The sequence below is a fragment of the Acomys russatus genome, chromosome 2 (assembly GCF_903995435.1).
Source record: "Acomys russatus chromosome 2, mAcoRus1.1, whole genome shotgun sequence".
NCBI classification, from domain to species: Eukaryota; Metazoa; Chordata; class Mammalia; order Rodentia; family Muridae; genus Acomys; species Acomys russatus.
In genome coordinates this window covers 90,472,149-90,488,619 of record NC_067138.1, presented here as the reverse complement: position 1 = coordinate 90,488,619, position 16,471 = coordinate 90,472,149, and the positions used below count along the sequence as shown (strand labels likewise).

Below are 16,471 nucleotides of genomic sequence, written 5' to 3'. Positions count from 1 at the left end.
TTCATCCCTTGATTTTTTTCCTGCTGAGTTGTGTTTCTGTCAGGGAACAGGAGCCTGGGTTGTAGAACTATGCACATGAGACACTTCGGCCTGGAGCAGCAGTGTTCATAAAAGTGTGGTAGTTGCGCTCAGCAGAACTTAGTTTACCTGTGCTCATTTCTCACTCTCTGACTTAGTATTTGATCCCTAGGGTGGTTCGCTGGCCACTTACCTATGTATAAGAGAAACCTATACATTGACTTTTATTCAGATTAGGGGGCAGGCACACCAACAGGCAAATCCACATCTGTCCATCTCTCTGACTTTCCTCATCATTCCCTAGTGTGTTGTTTTATTTGCATTTGTTTTGGTGATTGGAAATTTTAAAACTGCCAGTTAAAATAAAGACTTTCAGAAACTAGATGGTCTGTGTAGAAAGCACTTGTCATCTTTGTGGCCTTTGCCCTCCCTCCTTACTTGTCACCATCCTGCAGTAATTGCTGAAGTCTGTTGTGGATTTTATCAGGAAGGTAAGCATCTCTTCTTGATCTTTAAGGTGTGCGGAGGTTGGTTCAGCCAGATGAACAAAATTTAAAACAAAATGACACCTGCCTAGGGTGATTTATAAATAAATATGAGGCAGCCATTGATCCCAAGTGTGAACTTTCTCTTTGATTGTTAGTTAAATCAGTTCAGCTTTAAACATGTAAACTTCTTGATCTGTATGGAGTAAGACATCTGTATTTGGTTTGTTAAAACCTGCTGATGTCTCCAGAACTAAATTTGTTATTGTATAGGCCTCTGGGTAGCCATAGCTAAACAGCAGAGATGTATAGTTTTTGCTTGTCTTATTACCTGACTTCTAGCCCTGTACAGGTGTGCAGGAATAAATTAACATGAGCTACTCCGAGGAGCCACTGCATATATTAACAACAGAGGTGAAGATGTGAATGCACGTTACCTGCCTCCTGTTACCACCTTCTCAGCATAGCAACATCCATTTTTTTTCCGATCATTCTCTATGTTTGGAAACTTATAGGGAACTTTTATAGAGAGAGCTTTCCAATAAATGCCAGGCGATACCTGCAAGAAATGAGCCACTTAGCACCAATTCAAGCGAACTATTAGTGTATGTGCCCTAATGTAATTAGCTGTCAAATAGTGTGTTAATCCTCAGAGGAGAGCCTCTTAATAGATAACTGCTTCATTTCCTACATGGTACCCAATCAAATCTCCCGTCTCTGTTCCCCAAATTCTTCATAAAGTGGAGTTGTGTAGGCCTTCTGCCTCTTAAACCTTCAGAGACGGTTCCCCTAGTGTTCCTCAGTTGGGTATCACAATAGAGCCAGCAGATCAATAGGCCTTTTGTACTGCTCTCCATTACTTTCCATCAAAGCAAACAAACAAAGTAAATCTCCCTCCTGAGTAATTGCTGGTTGTGCCCTCCTCAAGCAAAACTTTGGTAGTAAGATAAACTTCGGTGTCATTCCTGTCCCCGGGGTTCTTTTTATACACTGGGAGAGGAGCAATGAGCAAAAACTGTCTCCTTGTATCATGGGGAGAGACTCTGTCAAGCCTAAAGTGAGCCTTGGATCTTCCTAATGACCTCCTGCTGGCCCAGCTGGATGCAAGACAAGCTCATTTAAACCTCTGCTGACCTTTCACTCCTCCACAAGAGCTGCAGCCTTCCCTGCCGCCATCTTCAAGGCCCATGTGCCACAGAGACAGCACAGTGGCCAGCAAACAATTGTCCTTGCCATGTGCAAAGAGATATTTTAGACTTTCTGTAGCGGGGATGTTCCTATTAAGTCTCTTGTGACTCTGGGGCTCCCACTACAAATTGAAAATGCTTCCAAACAGCCTCTATTCCTGCCTTCCCTAGAAAGGACCATGCCAGGCTTCCTCCTAGCATTGCCTTGACAATCCTGGTGGAATACAAAAGGCGGCATGCCCTTAGTACCTAGGCAGTACGTTTTATGGCGGCAACCTTTGGGAAGGGTTGTTTGTTCCTGCTTTCTGTTTCTGGGCCACCAAAACCGATTGTGCCCTCTGATAGGCTTTTTTGCTGTGATTCTTTCTTACGTGAAATCTCATTTGAGATCCTTGTTTTTACAGTCAGTCCTTACGGTAGAAGAGGGTGTGAGCCTACCCACCCACGTTCACGTTCACCCATGTAACTCTCACAGGCCCCCTTTATTCACCCATGGAACCTTCCTGCTCAGGTGAAAAGCGTCTACCAGCTGTCTAGCTTTAAGTGTTGTTTGTTCCGTGTTTCCAGAGACAAGGAGAGACTTTGCTGCTGATCTTCACACTAGGTTGAGCTGCAATGCATGTCATCCTTTCGGTCTCCTAAGGCTGGCTCCTCAAGAATAGTGCAATGTGTTCCCCCATAAGACTCTCAGGACCTTCAGAGAGATGAATACGGCAGTCTATGAAAGAAGGTTGCACTTGCCAAAGAAATTACTATGTTAACATTTTTAAAGGAGGACAGGAGGGTGGGAACCGGAAGATGCAAATGAGAGGATAACAATCAGGATGTGATCTGAATACATTATAATAAAAAAAATTGAAAAAAAATTTAAAGGAGATCTGGTGACCTCGGTTCTCAAGTGCCGAGACATGTGTACTTGAGAGGTAGGCATGCCAAGTCAGTGGAACAAAGACTACATTTTAGGAAAAGACAATTTTTTTCTTCAGTCATTTCGCATAAAACTATGCTTAAAAAATACCTACATTTTATGTCCTAATGCAGGCTGCTTGAATTAAAACGAGAGTTGTAAATTCCTGGTAAAAAGCTGTCAGGCTGACGTGTTAGTGATCTTAACTCTACTACTTTATGGAGTTTATTACTTCCTTTATTAACTAAGGGGGAGAATGTTACCCACTTCCAATTTAATTCTTTTCCTTGCTTGCCCTAATTTTTACTTTACTCTGGGAAAGGGAAAAAAAGAGAGAGAAGAAAAGCTGAGCATTTCTACCTGAACACATGTAGGTGTTTCATTCTCGCATAGACCAATCTGAACTACCCACGCCAGGCCCCCCAAAGTCATACACGCCTTGGCGTGTGAGAGCACCAGTCTTGCACATGTGTGTTTATGTACAGAAGCACACTTAACACAGAAACACCAAGCTACGCATCATCAGGTCATCCTTTCCAGATGAGACAGCTCCATCTTAGAAAATGACAGATGGACTTCTTGCATCACACTGATGGGATAGATAAAGCCTTTTCTAAGAAAAACTGTAGATACAGAGCAAACAGCAGGACCTTAGAAGGGAGCCTCTGCAGTCTGATGGCTGGTGGAAGGGAACTGTTGTAACGCTGCTGCCTCTTTAGTCCACTCTGTCACTGAGGGGGCACTGGTGGGTCACTTTGCTCACTAGTAATTGTGTTTTACAGACTTCTAAAGCAATTGGCTCAGTCAGTCCCAATTCAATAAAAGTGGAGAGAGAGAGATGAGAGAGGGAGAGAGAGAGAGAGAGCACTTTTGTTCTATTTTTTACTTGAAATTATTTCATTCAGCAGTCTGTCTTTTTTATTACCAGGACATGGCATTAGCACTCCAAGCTATATTAGCATCCATTTCAGCAGTTCAGTAATGGTATTAAAAAAACACTTAACTTCAACGGTGAATGGTTGTATGACAGAACCATAAAAAATCCACATTAAAAAAAAAACTTATGTATTTGTCCCAGCAAATTATTTTTCACTTGTTTAACCACTGCAAAACTATGTTCTCATGACAAGTGTTCAAGAGCACCACCTTTTTCTCAGAGCAACTGACAGACAGTGCAGCTTTGGGGGTTGGGGTTTTTGGGGGAGAAAGAAGGGAGCCCAGTGGTGGAAGGAAGGTGAAACTGTTGTTTACCTGTACGTAGATTGCCTTCCATTCATCAACGGAGATGGAATTGGCAACTTCAGAGCACCCAAGGTGAAATTCTTGGATCTTCGCGCCTGGCTGGGATTTGATTCTGAACTGAACCCTCTCCAAACTTGGGAGCAGAGCCTAACTACTTTGGCACTGTGGTGCGCTCATAAATGACTACATTAGGTTCTAAATTTTGATTAAACCTTCAGTAATTAATCAATGGTAGACATGAAGCAGTTGGCAAGGTCCAGAGCTGCAAAATGTTTAAGACATAAAACATTACGAAGTAATTAGAATATGCTCCTTCAAGAGAAGGGTTGCCTTCAATAAAGAGGTAAATGATAGCATCCTGTTTATTGTGGATGTAGGCAGCCAGAGCAATATGATAAACTGCTGGAGATACACATATCAGTAATCATCCACATTATTAGTACCATTAATCATAATTCCAAAAATATGACAGCAGCAGCCAACTTTTTGACCAATTTTGCTCCTGCCTGTTGGCCATTATAACTTCACTAATAGACCGCAGAGCTCCTTTGCGTGGCAGTTTGCATTGAGAATGGAAGGTTAATTATATTTGAGCTGCTGATTTCTTCTCTCCTTGGAAAAGGCTTAGCACTTTGACAATCCCAGGAGCTCGAGGTTGTTAAACCAGTAAAAGTACTTTATTGAAATTTTCTTTGTTGGTGAGGAATGAGATGTTTCAAATGAGATATAAGCGCCAGGCTGGGACGGCACTAATGTTTCTTGCTCCAAAGTGATCCTTGGACAGCAAGAGCTCGGTGGTTCTTTAGGCCGCTTTGCTTTCTTGTCTTGTCTCTAGTCTGCCAGTAGGTAAAAAGTTCATCTCTATACAGTGGTGTTCCAGAAAGCACTACAAGAGCAGTGGTAGTCTCAACCAGGTGCGTAGGAGTAGAGTGTTGGGAGTGAGTCGTGACCGTGGGAGAAAGAAACAACTCTTTACTAAAACATTTCGTATGTGCGAATTCATGGGAAAATTAGCCAACATCGTTCGGATGTTGCTTCCAGCTGAAGTGCTTAGCAGCATAGGTGCACTGCTGGTGGGCTAACTGAAGTGCTCGTGTCTCAGCTGGCAGGTTTGACAGCACAGGGACAAATAGGCAGATGAGATTAAGCCCGACTGAGTTTTCAAGTTCACTACTTTCATTTTCTATACACAGCTCTAGATAAGGCCAAGGCTAAGTAGTATTGATAGTTCTACAAGGTGCTGCCTCTTTCCGTGGGGAACTTACAAATCCCCAATGCCATCTCTTAAGATCACAAATTAACTGTTTGAATGATTTAAAACATTTCCTCTCAGGGATTATTTCCTTTTAAAATGGTGTCAGAAAGAAATCAGTGTCCCATATTTTACCCATTAAAAAAGAAAAAAAAAATGGAAGACAGATTTGAATGTGGAAAAAAAAGCAGTTCATTCCTGCTATTTGGAAAAATGTCTTCTAAATTCTTTAAATTAAACAATAGAGTGTGGAACAGAAGATCTGAAGGGTTTTCCCCCCAACCTGTGTAGATATAAAGCTTTAAATTACAGTTCAGATTCCCTTTAAAAGACGCTTTTCTTTCTTTTCCCCAACAATAGAAATAATTGAGCACCAGGTGAGCTGCCTGATTCAGAAATTTCCCAAATGCTGTGAAAGCATGCCTGCTCACGGTGTAACACTCGCCTTGCATTATAGTGCAACAGGTACAACTGAAAACACTGGCACCCTCGAAAAGCCTTCTTGTGTGAGATACAACTCAACCTTAAAATGGCCAAGGAGCAGGGCTGTCATTGGATATCAATTTCATACTTAACCTGAGCATGCAGTATACACATTTTCATCTACCCATCTGCCCTCCCAAATGCCATCCCTATGTTAACGTTTTTATGCATTCCATAGCAATGACAAATTGTTTTCTAACTGTAGTGCCAAATTTAGTATGCGAAAGACATGTTTGCCTCTGCCAACAAACCAATAATTCTCACTAACATCTTCAGAGTTACAGCATTTATAAAGTTGCAAAGTGGAGTAAACAAACCATCTGTTTGGCTTTTCCATATATGTCATGCTTTCTTATTAGCATATTACGATTCATTTAGTAAACAAATTTGGTGATTTCGTTCACGTCAGAGTTAGATCGGAAGCTGAAGATGATTAACATTCCTGGGACAAGCACATTAATACATTGCTTCCTCTGCAAAGTTAAATGGCTTCTCAGGAGAATCGCCCCTTGTTGACAAGATGAGACTGTCAATTTTGTTTGCCTGCCACGTTAGGGGCCATAAGGGGATGGCAGGCTCTGAGAGAGGGGAGCCGTGTAGGCAGCATAATTCACTGTGAATTGAGAAAAGAAGTCTAATTCTGATAAATGGTCGACCCCAGTACATCCTACCTGTTATTACAACAGACGTGCCGTATCTGTGCAGTAAATTAGTTAATCCCCTAAAGAGTTTGGTGGGAGCTTATCTTCAAGTGAGTGATTTGAATGTAGAGGGAACTGCTTGCGTGACCAGTATGGATGATTTGTTTTACATTGAAAGGGATTAAAATAACAATTTCATATTTTGTTAATCTGCAAGAATTTGCTTAGTTTTTATTTCTTGCATTAATTATGCATTTCTTTACGTTTTGGCTTGTTAAGAATCATTTGCTAGAATTTTACATTGGATTTCTAACTCAGCTAAAGGGAGGGTATTCAGGCCATCTAGAGAGGCTCTTTAGTGAAAATCTTAGAACGACTACAGTTTTCCAGAAAAGGGGTAGTGCCAAAATGGCACTCGACTCCTTTAGGTGCTAGCGTGTGCTTATCAAATGGCAATAAGACAGGTTGAGATGAGCTCGTGCATGAGTCTCGTAGCAGCTCAGCTAAGAGCACGAGAAGCAGTTATTTCCTAGGGCTTGGAGAGTGGCTCTGCATTTTGTTTGGAAGCACTTTGCTAAGGGTCCCTATAGTCACATCCAGCATCTCAACCTCCCTGGACTGGACAGGACTTCCTCTTCTTCTCTTCTCCTCTTTCCTCATGCACACTGACAGCTGGGCCTCCATGTTCAGCTGTCCTACATCCCAGGACTCAACCAACCACAGACGGGAAATGTTAAAGAAAAACTACGGCTGCACCCAACACATAGAAGTGTCCCTTGTCACTATTTCCTGTATGATATAGTACCACTCTTTGTATAACATTTGTGTTATATGGGAATCACAAGTCATAAAGACATGACTTAATATATAGGATAGGGTGTGTGTAGGGTTATGCAAATACAGTGGCCCTTTATATAAGGGACTTTTGAGAATCCGTGGATTTTGGTTGGGGGAGATTTGTGCTGAATTAGCCTTTGAACAATGCCAAGGGATGACTTTCACAATCAATACACAGACACACACAGACACCATCTGCTGTGGCCATATTACTATGGTCATTTTAGACAGTGTTATTTGAGACTATTTGGCATATATTTGTGATAAGTGACAAAGTAGAGCAGGAAAGTAAATGCAAAAAAATAATAATAATCAAAAGTGAAGCCTTAATTCCACCTTACTCAAAGAACTGTAACATTAATTCAGTAAGCTTGGAATGGCACACAACTAATTAAGAACTAAGTATTGGACAGTTTATAAAGCATATTAGCTCGATTTGTGAATTTGGGAAATCAGTTTCCAACTGGCTGCCTTAGTTACTTTTCTGTTGCTGTGATAAAATACTTGGCAAAGACCCTTAAATGAAGCAAGGTGTTATTTACCTCAGAGTTCAAGGAATAGTCAGTCCACATGGAAGGAAAGCCAGGGCAGCCAAAGCCTGATGCAGCTAGTCACATTGCATCCAGTCAGGAAGAAGAGACAATGGATGTGGATCTTGAGTTTACACAGTCCAGGATTCCCAGCCCAGGGAATGGTTCCACCCACAACAGGTGGGGCCTCCACTTCAAGTAACCTAATTAAAATAATCCTCACAGACTAGCTCAGAGGCCCATCCCTCAGGTGAGTCTCCGATCTCAGGATCTCAGGCTTACAGCTGAGACTAACCATCATATTGACTCAGTCTGACTGCCTAACTTGATGTCAAGACTTTCTCTCTCTCTCTCTCTCTCTCTCTCTCTCTCTCTCTCTCTCTCTCTCTCTCTCTCTCTCTCTCTCTCTCTCTCTCTCTCTCTCGACAGGGTCTCTCTGTGTAGCCTTGGCTGTCCTGAACTTGCTTTGTACACCTGGCTGGCCTTGAACTCACAGCAATCCGCCTGCCTCTGCCTCCCGAGCACTGGGATAAGACTTTTCTTTAAAACAAACATCAAAACCACCTGTTCTCACCTTGTATTTCAAATCCAAATCCAAAAGTTTGCTGGTGAAACATTGCACTAGGCCATCCCGGCATCGGAACAAAGCCGGGAGAAGCCCTTGCTTTTCCTGTCCTGCAGGCCTCTTGTGTTTACTTGATGGCATTTGATGCATCCTCTGTGTTCAGTCATTTTATGGGTAAGGTTTCCTCCTAGAAACAGAAAAGGGTAGAAGATGACACTTGAGTCCAGTAACAGGATTTTTACTCACCATTCAAATAAGAGAGAAGCTTAGGTATTAACACGCTGACCTGGATCAACCTTTTCATATTTTGATTTTTGTGTGTGGCAGATTGGTTGGTGAGGGCAGAAAGTCAGAAAGCATTGGTAACCCTATGTATAGCCCAAGTCAGATGAGTGTTTTGAGCCTACACTCTGTGTTGTGCCTTGCACTCTGTTGGAGTCTTTACTTTCTACTCTGTCACTGTTGTCATTTTTACAAAGACAGGAAAAGCACTCCTAGGACCGTCCTCTGCACTTCAGGAAGCCTTCTGCAGACTTGCGTGTTTTACTGAGTGGATACACGTGTGCCAGGGGCTCTACTTGATCTACCACAGGCTGACTTGCGTCTCATCTGTATTCTTGAAAGCATGGGCTGCATTTTAGGCCAGTGTATGAGTCCTTACCTTCATACCCAGGAACCCTTTATCTCAGACCTTTCTCATTCTTTTTTTTCCATGTGAATAATACTCTTCTTTATAGCTGCATCGTCTGCCTAATCAGAGCAAGCAGAAATAGCTTTTTATATTCTTCATGTTCTTATTTAGTCTAAATTTTGGCTAATTATTAATCTTCCTTCTTTTCTCAAGTCTAATGTTCAGACACTAGATATTTTTCTTTCCCCCCAAACAAAAGCATGTATATCCCTGACAACAGGTCCTTGTGCTGGGGTCTTCCTATTTACAGCACGCTGTGGCCTCCCTCCCATCGTGGGCTTCTTTTCTCTTAGCATTTGATGGTTAGTAGTGAGTTCTTTTCTGTCCTTCTTCTTTTTACCTCTTCAGTTTTGCTGATCCAATTAAACCTGTAATAGTCCTCAAATTGCTATTAACCCTAGGTCCTTGTATCTCGTGGGGACAGTATTTTTATGACAGTCAGTGGTTCGGATTGACTGACTGGAGGGTCTTACAATAGGTCTTTGTTAAGGCCAAGTGCTGCCTTCTGTCCATCCTGCAAAGGCAGAACTCTAACCTCTTGAGGAACAAGAACCTCAGTCAGCCCGCTCCCCCTGGCTTGTCTGGCTTGTCCTCTTCCAACGCCAGCAACACTGTGACAGTTGGAGACTCCCAATTGCAAGGCACAGGGCTGAAGCGGCAGGCTTTCCCCAACCCCTTCTCCCCATCCCCTCTCCGTGTGTTTTGCATGTGGCGTTTTGGGAAGATAATTAAACAAAAAATGAAATAGATTAAGAAATGAACATAAAAGAATCAATTCTCTTGAACTGTGGTTGCATAATGGAAATCGACTGCCGTGAATGAACCCGTGCAACTGAAGTTATGAACAGCAGAGTTAATGCACTGCCATGAGTTCATCTTTATTATTACATTACACCTGAATCAATTGATAAAGTAGCTTTTTTTTTTTTTTGTAAGCGAAGGATGGCACTTAATTGAATCAAAGCCAATGTAATTATATTAGCAGAGGCCAACAGTACTGCTGACAGCGGAAAAGGGACACTGTTGAGTGGAGTGCCAGAGCTGGTCTCCACATTCTGCACATTGTTTGGCTGACAGATATTGAGGGCTGGTACATGATCTAATTAGATTACAGACCTCTTCTGCTGTACGTGAGAAATGAAGAGAAAATATCTTCCTGGTAACATATCCGTGGCGATGTGCAAATTCACAAGTCATCTTATGGGAGAGGTGTCCCTCTGGGTGATCAGCGGACCCTCATGTCAATGTAAATTTATTCTTTCTTATTCAGTCTGTCTTGGTGCAGCTTTGTGTGTCTGGCTGCTGTTTTCCCAGCAGCAGACCTAGGAAGTGGTAACTGCAGATGTGTGAGAAACAACAGAGTTCTAGATTGCAGTCAAATGTGTGCTCATGAAACTAAGAAAGGGATAGGTGGGGTGTTAAAAGTAATAAGTGAGGATAGGACTTCGTGAGCTGTTGATGGTTGGCAGATTGTCTCATCAATAGAGTAGGGGTACGCAGTTTAACTATTTCCACATTAGTTCTTGTTATAACGCTGGTGGTGTGTCCTCACATGTCATCATACAAACTTCACAGTAGGCATTTTCTGCACTCTGCTTAGCAATGTACACTTGAGTCATCTGACACCTGACACCAGGGACAAGGGGGAAATGGGGGGGTGAGTGTCAGAACAGGACTGTGGGGACAGTGTCTGTTTATCCACATTCATATATATCCGCACACTGCATGCATCTGCTTGGAACTCATTTATGGATGGTGCTGATGCTGTGACTTTTGATGTATGGTTTTTGGATTATACAGGTGATCTAAAAATCAAGACAACATATGAGATGATCACTTATGGCAGAAAATAATTGTCATCAGAACAATTTAAATCCCTATTTTATTGTTTAAGTTTTTAAAAACCGGATGTCTAGAATGTGAATTTGTTTTCTCTCTCTCTCTTTTCCCTCTTTCTCTCTCTCTCTCTCTCTGTCTCTCATTCTGGCTTTCTTTTGTGATCGATTTAGCAAAAGATTAGAAAGCTGATCTTATTGTCACAAGGTAAGCTCAGCCTTCCCAAGTGCAGTGTGGAGAGGGCTGCCACCCTCTGCCCCCTCAACCCAGAGTGCTCACTGTCTTGTGTGGAAAGGGGGGAAGCCTCTCCCTCCTTCCTTGTCCTGGAGGCACATACCTCTCACACATCTCTAGGAAATGTCAGCCATGCTTGTTCCCAATTGAAGTGACTTCTGATTATAAGCAGTTCTCATGAACTTGACGCTGGCCATGTAGTTCATTTGGATTATCACAATTAAGATGCCCAGCTTCTACTGCTGGGAAGTCTTATTTCCCTGTTTCTTTATCCCTTTAATTTTTGGAGGGTAGCTTTCAATTTAGGTACCTGGCAAACTTCTGAGCCTTTGCAGGTGGAGAGAGGTATATGCCCAAGGGCGCTTTAAAAGTCAAGGGGGGGTGTAAATACAAAGGCAATGTTTTCAGATGAACAGTGACATGGGCTTTGTATGTGAGGTCCTTGTAGATGCTGTGGGAAAGGGTCTCACCCCTTTTTAACACAAGCAAAGCTCTCAGTGAAGTTTTGCTTGTCAAAGTAGGGGTTTTATTTGTGAAATAAAGGGACTCTGTGTCATTGTGCTTGTTTTTGGTTTGTTTTTTTTTGTTTTTCTTTAACTTACTGTGCTTTAATTTTATCCTTTTGAATTTTTTTATAGGGGGTGGTAGGGATTGTGCTTTTTAGAAAATAATTTGTCAGCTTCTGTTTTAAACAATTAAACCTTGAAGTAGCGTTATTTAACTAAGACAGTTCAATACTAAAATGTAGTAACTTTTGAAAAAATAAGTGTATTTTGCTATTATATTTGACTGGGATTCCAGACAGGTTCGAGAAAAGATTTGTGTTATGAAAAACAATCTTTTAAATATTTGAAGTCACTAATTTTTTGAGATTTTTTTCTTAAAGTTAAAACATAAAATATAGAAGAGTGAGGAGAAAGCTTTTTATAAGTTAAACCTAAATTATGTAGCCCATTTACTTTTTAAAAGTACAAAATCTTTTTACACAGTATTTGCTGTACTAGAACAGGTTTGCTATTATTTTCTGATTTTTTAGTAAATTTGGAGTATTCCACTTAAACAAGCAGATTTTCCATTCTTTTACCCTGTTTTATGTTTATTATCCTATACTTATTTAATGTATAAGATATCTACTGCAGGGTCCTCTGTGGCTGATGCACTAATGGAACAGCCATTGAGAAAAGAGTGCCTGGGTTTGCATTCATCCTGCCCTTGAAGAGCTTATTCATAAAAATTACGTTAATGGAAAGTTCCCCTTTTTGCACCTCCCACATGCACTCACTCTGAGGTCCCGAGGACGTAGGGGAATGCTTGCTTCTATAATGGTGTAATTAGGAAGGAATGTGCTTATTTGGTGCTTAATGAAAGTTGAATCAATTTTAAAATGCTCTACTTTTTCTCCCCCCTTCCCACTCCCTGTGCACCTCCCCCCCTTCCCTCTTGTTTTCCTAGACACAGTGCCAACATAAACCTGCATCGTAAACTGTTGACCAAAGAACTCGATGACATGGGCCTGGACTCCTCGCAGCCCACCCTTAGCAAGGACCTCCGGGATGAATTTTTGATGAAGATCTACGGTGCCCAGCACCCTCTGGGGCTCGATGTCAGGGAAGATGCCTCCTCTCCCGCAGGGACCGAAGATTCCCACCTGAATGGGTACGGGAGAGGCATGGCGGAGGACTACATGGTCCTTGACCTGAGCACCACCTCCAGCCTCCAGTCCAGCAGCAGTATCCATTCCTCCAGAGAGTCAGATGCGGGCAGCGACGAGGGGATCCTTCTTGACGACACCGACGGGGCGAGCGACAGTGGGGAATCTGCACACAAGGCCGAGGCCCCCACCCTCCCCAGCACTCTAGGGGCTGAAGTTTCAGGATCTCTTATGTTCAGCAGCTTGTCCGGGAGCAATGGTGGGATCATGTGCAACATTTGCCACAAAATGTACAGCAACAAGGGGACCCTCCGGGTCCACTACAAAACTGTGCATTTGCGAGAGATGCACAAGTGCAAAGTCCCGGGCTGTAACATGATGTTTTCCTCTGTGCGAAGCCGAAATCGGCACAGTCAGAACCCTAATCTCCACAAAAACATTCCCTTCACTTCGATAGATTAGTCCCAGAATGGACACGACAAATGCCAGCTCTCACCAGATGGCCTACATGTTTGAACTGCCATAGCCAGTGTGTGCTTCCATAGCGGGGCACATATGTGTGTGCACATACGTACACCTCTCTGTCTACACTTGTGCACACACATTGTTTCTTTTCTTTAGATACAAATGATAAATACTAGGTGCTTTTGAATTTTTTTCATTTACCTTTATAGTTTTGGGGAGAGGGTGGATCTTTTACTTGGGGTAAAAATAGAGTACCCCTTTCAGCACACACACACACACATACATACACATGCACAATACACACACAAAATGCATACACTCACATACACATGCACACATGTGTACACACACACACTCACACACACACAGCGTGCAACTAGCCCCAATTTTGATAAAATAATTCTTGGTCTTCTCCAAAGAGACATTTTGTTGTACCTATGACTGTTGCCTGCAAAAAATAAATAAATAAATAAAGGGGGGAAAGAGAAAAGAAACAAAAAGGAACTTCTTATAGTTGTCTTTTGTGAACTTAAGGTTTTGAGAGAATCTTTAATTAAAGCATGGCAGATTCACCTGTAAATATTTAGCCTTGAGAGGCCAATGATGTAAAACAATTGTATTGATGGTTGTTTAACTCTTCTTTAATTTTGACAGTTACATCCAGCTGTTAGATATGCAGGAAATAAATAGTTTGCTGGGTAGTTCTATTCATTTTTGTTAGCATTAATGCACATTTTCTTTAAAAAAAAAATAACATGGTCTTGTTTTTACTACCTGTTAGATATAGTGATAAAGACGTGCTGGCATGCTCCTCAGCACAGATCTGATTTGTTAAAATGTCCTGTACTAGTACATAAATCCAGCCATGCACTTTTTTCGTACACTACAAGGGGATGTGTAATATCCGTGCTTCTTTTTATCCTTAAACTATTACCATACTTCAATAAGTTCCTTTCTTTAAAACCCAACCCACTTGTATAAAAATGGTCTGATCAGGAAAAGGCACAAACGCCAAACAGAAAGTATTAGTGTTAACGCAAAAGTGCCAACTTTGCACAAGTTTTCAGAAAAGAAAATACAATTAGTCATTCAACATAACCACAGGCCAACTTTTTGGCCACCAGAAAACCACTTTAAAAAACAAACAAACAAACAAAAACACTCCTGCTTCTGTCTAGTGCAGAGTGTTATTAGAGTCTACAGTGTATCCCTTCCTCTGTACATGTTGGATTACATGAAAGGAAAACAGAGTAGCGTGGTGTGGAACAGCCAAGGCATTTCTTCTGTAGAGGCAGGAGAATATTTCAGGATACAATAGCCTAACTTACTCACTACAGGCACAAAGCTGGACACAGTAAGAGAGCTGAACACTCATTTTTAAGGCCCTAACCCTTATCCTTTGAAAAGAAAGAGCAGTGTTAGTCTGTTGTGCGGCTGTCACATTTGTCGCAAATTCTGCAGTAGCACTGAAGTCAGGCTTGCTTAATTGACAAAAATCAAAAAGCCGTCTCACAGCAGCTGTTCTTGGAAGCTCTGAAAACAAACCCGTGCTGAACTTGAATTGAGTGGCACTCCTCTCCAAGAGGCAGAAAGAGAGGGGAAGACAGGATCTCACTGTGTAGTATTTTGTGTTTCCCCACAAAATTTGTCAGAGAGAAATGAAAGCAAGCCTGAAACCAAGCAATCCAGAGTGAGAACAAGGCATGGGGGTGGGGGGTGGGGGGTAGGGGTGTGGGGGAACAGACTGCTCCTAACCTTTTTGTTTTGTTTTGTTTCTGATGTTTACACATGTTGCCTGAGTTGGTTAACCACATCGGCAGCCTCAGCTACCACAGCAGACTGACGAAATGATGATATTTACTCAACTTTGTCTGCAACCAGAGCTGCTGGGGTGTGCTTGCAGAGTGGGTTTTATTGTATTATTTTCTTTATGGGGAGGGAAGGGGTAAACACTAGTGTTTTGTCAAACTACATGATAGAGAATGTATTCCTTTTCTGCATTTAATGGCCTCAAACATTTCTCCCATCAGTCTAAAACTTAGAAATACCCTTTGTTTCAACTTTTCATATCATTTCCATTTTTCATGTTTTGTAAATTTTTTTTCTGTGTTCGCATCAGCATTCACTTCCGTTAAATTTGCCAAAGGAAACTGTAGATATGTTTCTGTTATTATTCCTGTGTGATTTATTGTACCTCACAGTATTTATTTTTTTTTCCAAAATTAAGCATCATTCATTGAGGGTTTCCGATTTTTTTTTTTTTTAATGTTTTAGAATTTCTGAACAGTATACTATTAGAGATGAGCTAGGTGTTCCTAAAGCTTTATCTTTGTCTCCTTCTGAAGATGCCATGGGGTCTGCTTGCTCCTTCATTTACTCCACCTTGAGAAAAGTCCAAAAGCATTTGCAGTACAAAAGCAACTTATCACACACAGTGTCTGTTAAATGACAAATGTTTACGGTAAAAAGCTGAGGAATTACTAATAACTGTCTCTGTTTCCTTGTACCTTTGATTTCCCCAAAGCTGAGTTGCTTTGTTTTGGTGTTCTGTTAAACTGAACGAGCAGATGTGGTTTTTTTGTTTGTTTGTTTGTTTGTTTGTTTTATAACATACAAGACTCTGTACAGTATGTTTGTGAAAGACTGAACTAGAATAATGAACATTTGTTTGCAAACATTTGGTCCTTTTAGCGTTCTCAATATTGCGTTCTTGCCTGTTGCCAAGTGCTGGATTCAAAGAGGATTGGTACACATTGTTAGGGTCTCAACAAAAATTATGGAAACTGTCTTTTGGAGTGTGTGTAGACTAAACTACACCTTGTTTTGTGAACATTAATGTGCATCAGTGTTTGAAACAACTTTCAAGTGTTACATTCTTAGAGATGTGAGAATTTATCTCTACAAAAATCAGTGTTTAGTCTGTTTAATTGAATGCCTAGTAGAATGTCGAATGGTCCTCTTGAGTGAATCACCTAGCTGTCAGGAGGTCACATCATTCAGCAAACCAGAGGCAGAACAAGCATTTGTCCCTTGCCACACACCTGGCTAATGTCTCTGGCCAGCTAGAAATGGTGCAGAAGTAACAGGGTCGAAGAAGTAGTTCCCCTTGCTAGGAACTGTGGATGCGTGCCCCTGTTTGTCAGGAATGGCACTAAAACCTGGGCACCTGTCACTTTTGAAGTGCGCCCTTATTAGCTACTGCTTTTGTGCATCACATGCCCAGCTGTGATGGTGGCCCAATAGGAAGCCTAGCTGCTTAGAGGGGACAGGTGGAGGCTTAGGCAGATGTAGCACATGCAACGTCAAGTCGTGAGATGCACAGGCGTACTCCCAGAGATGGCTTGTTCTTGGCTGCGCCTGGGTGCAGCGCTTTGACTAAACTAGTATTTCTCCCAAGAACGGTAGCTCTGAGGCTTATGTGCAGATGATGGCATGAAGAGATGAGAG

General features: G+C 41.8%; 1 protein-coding gene across 7 annotated transcripts in view; it reads left to right on the top strand.

The window, feature by feature from the left end:
* Bnc2 (basonuclin 2) overlaps positions 1-13,988 on the top strand; it is a 413,267-nt gene extending 399,279 nt beyond the window's left edge. For all 7 annotated transcript variants that reach the window (XM_051163958.1, XM_051163939.1, XM_051163947.1 and 4 more), the window contains one exon: positions 12,361-13,988. In XM_051163958.1, the coding sequence (XP_051019915.1) occupies positions 12,361-13,021 (661 nt within the window). In that variant the 3' untranslated portion in view covers positions 13,022-13,988. The remainder of the gene's footprint in view (positions 1-12,360) is intronic.
* The last annotated feature ends 2,483 nt before the right edge of the window (positions 13,989-16,471 follow it).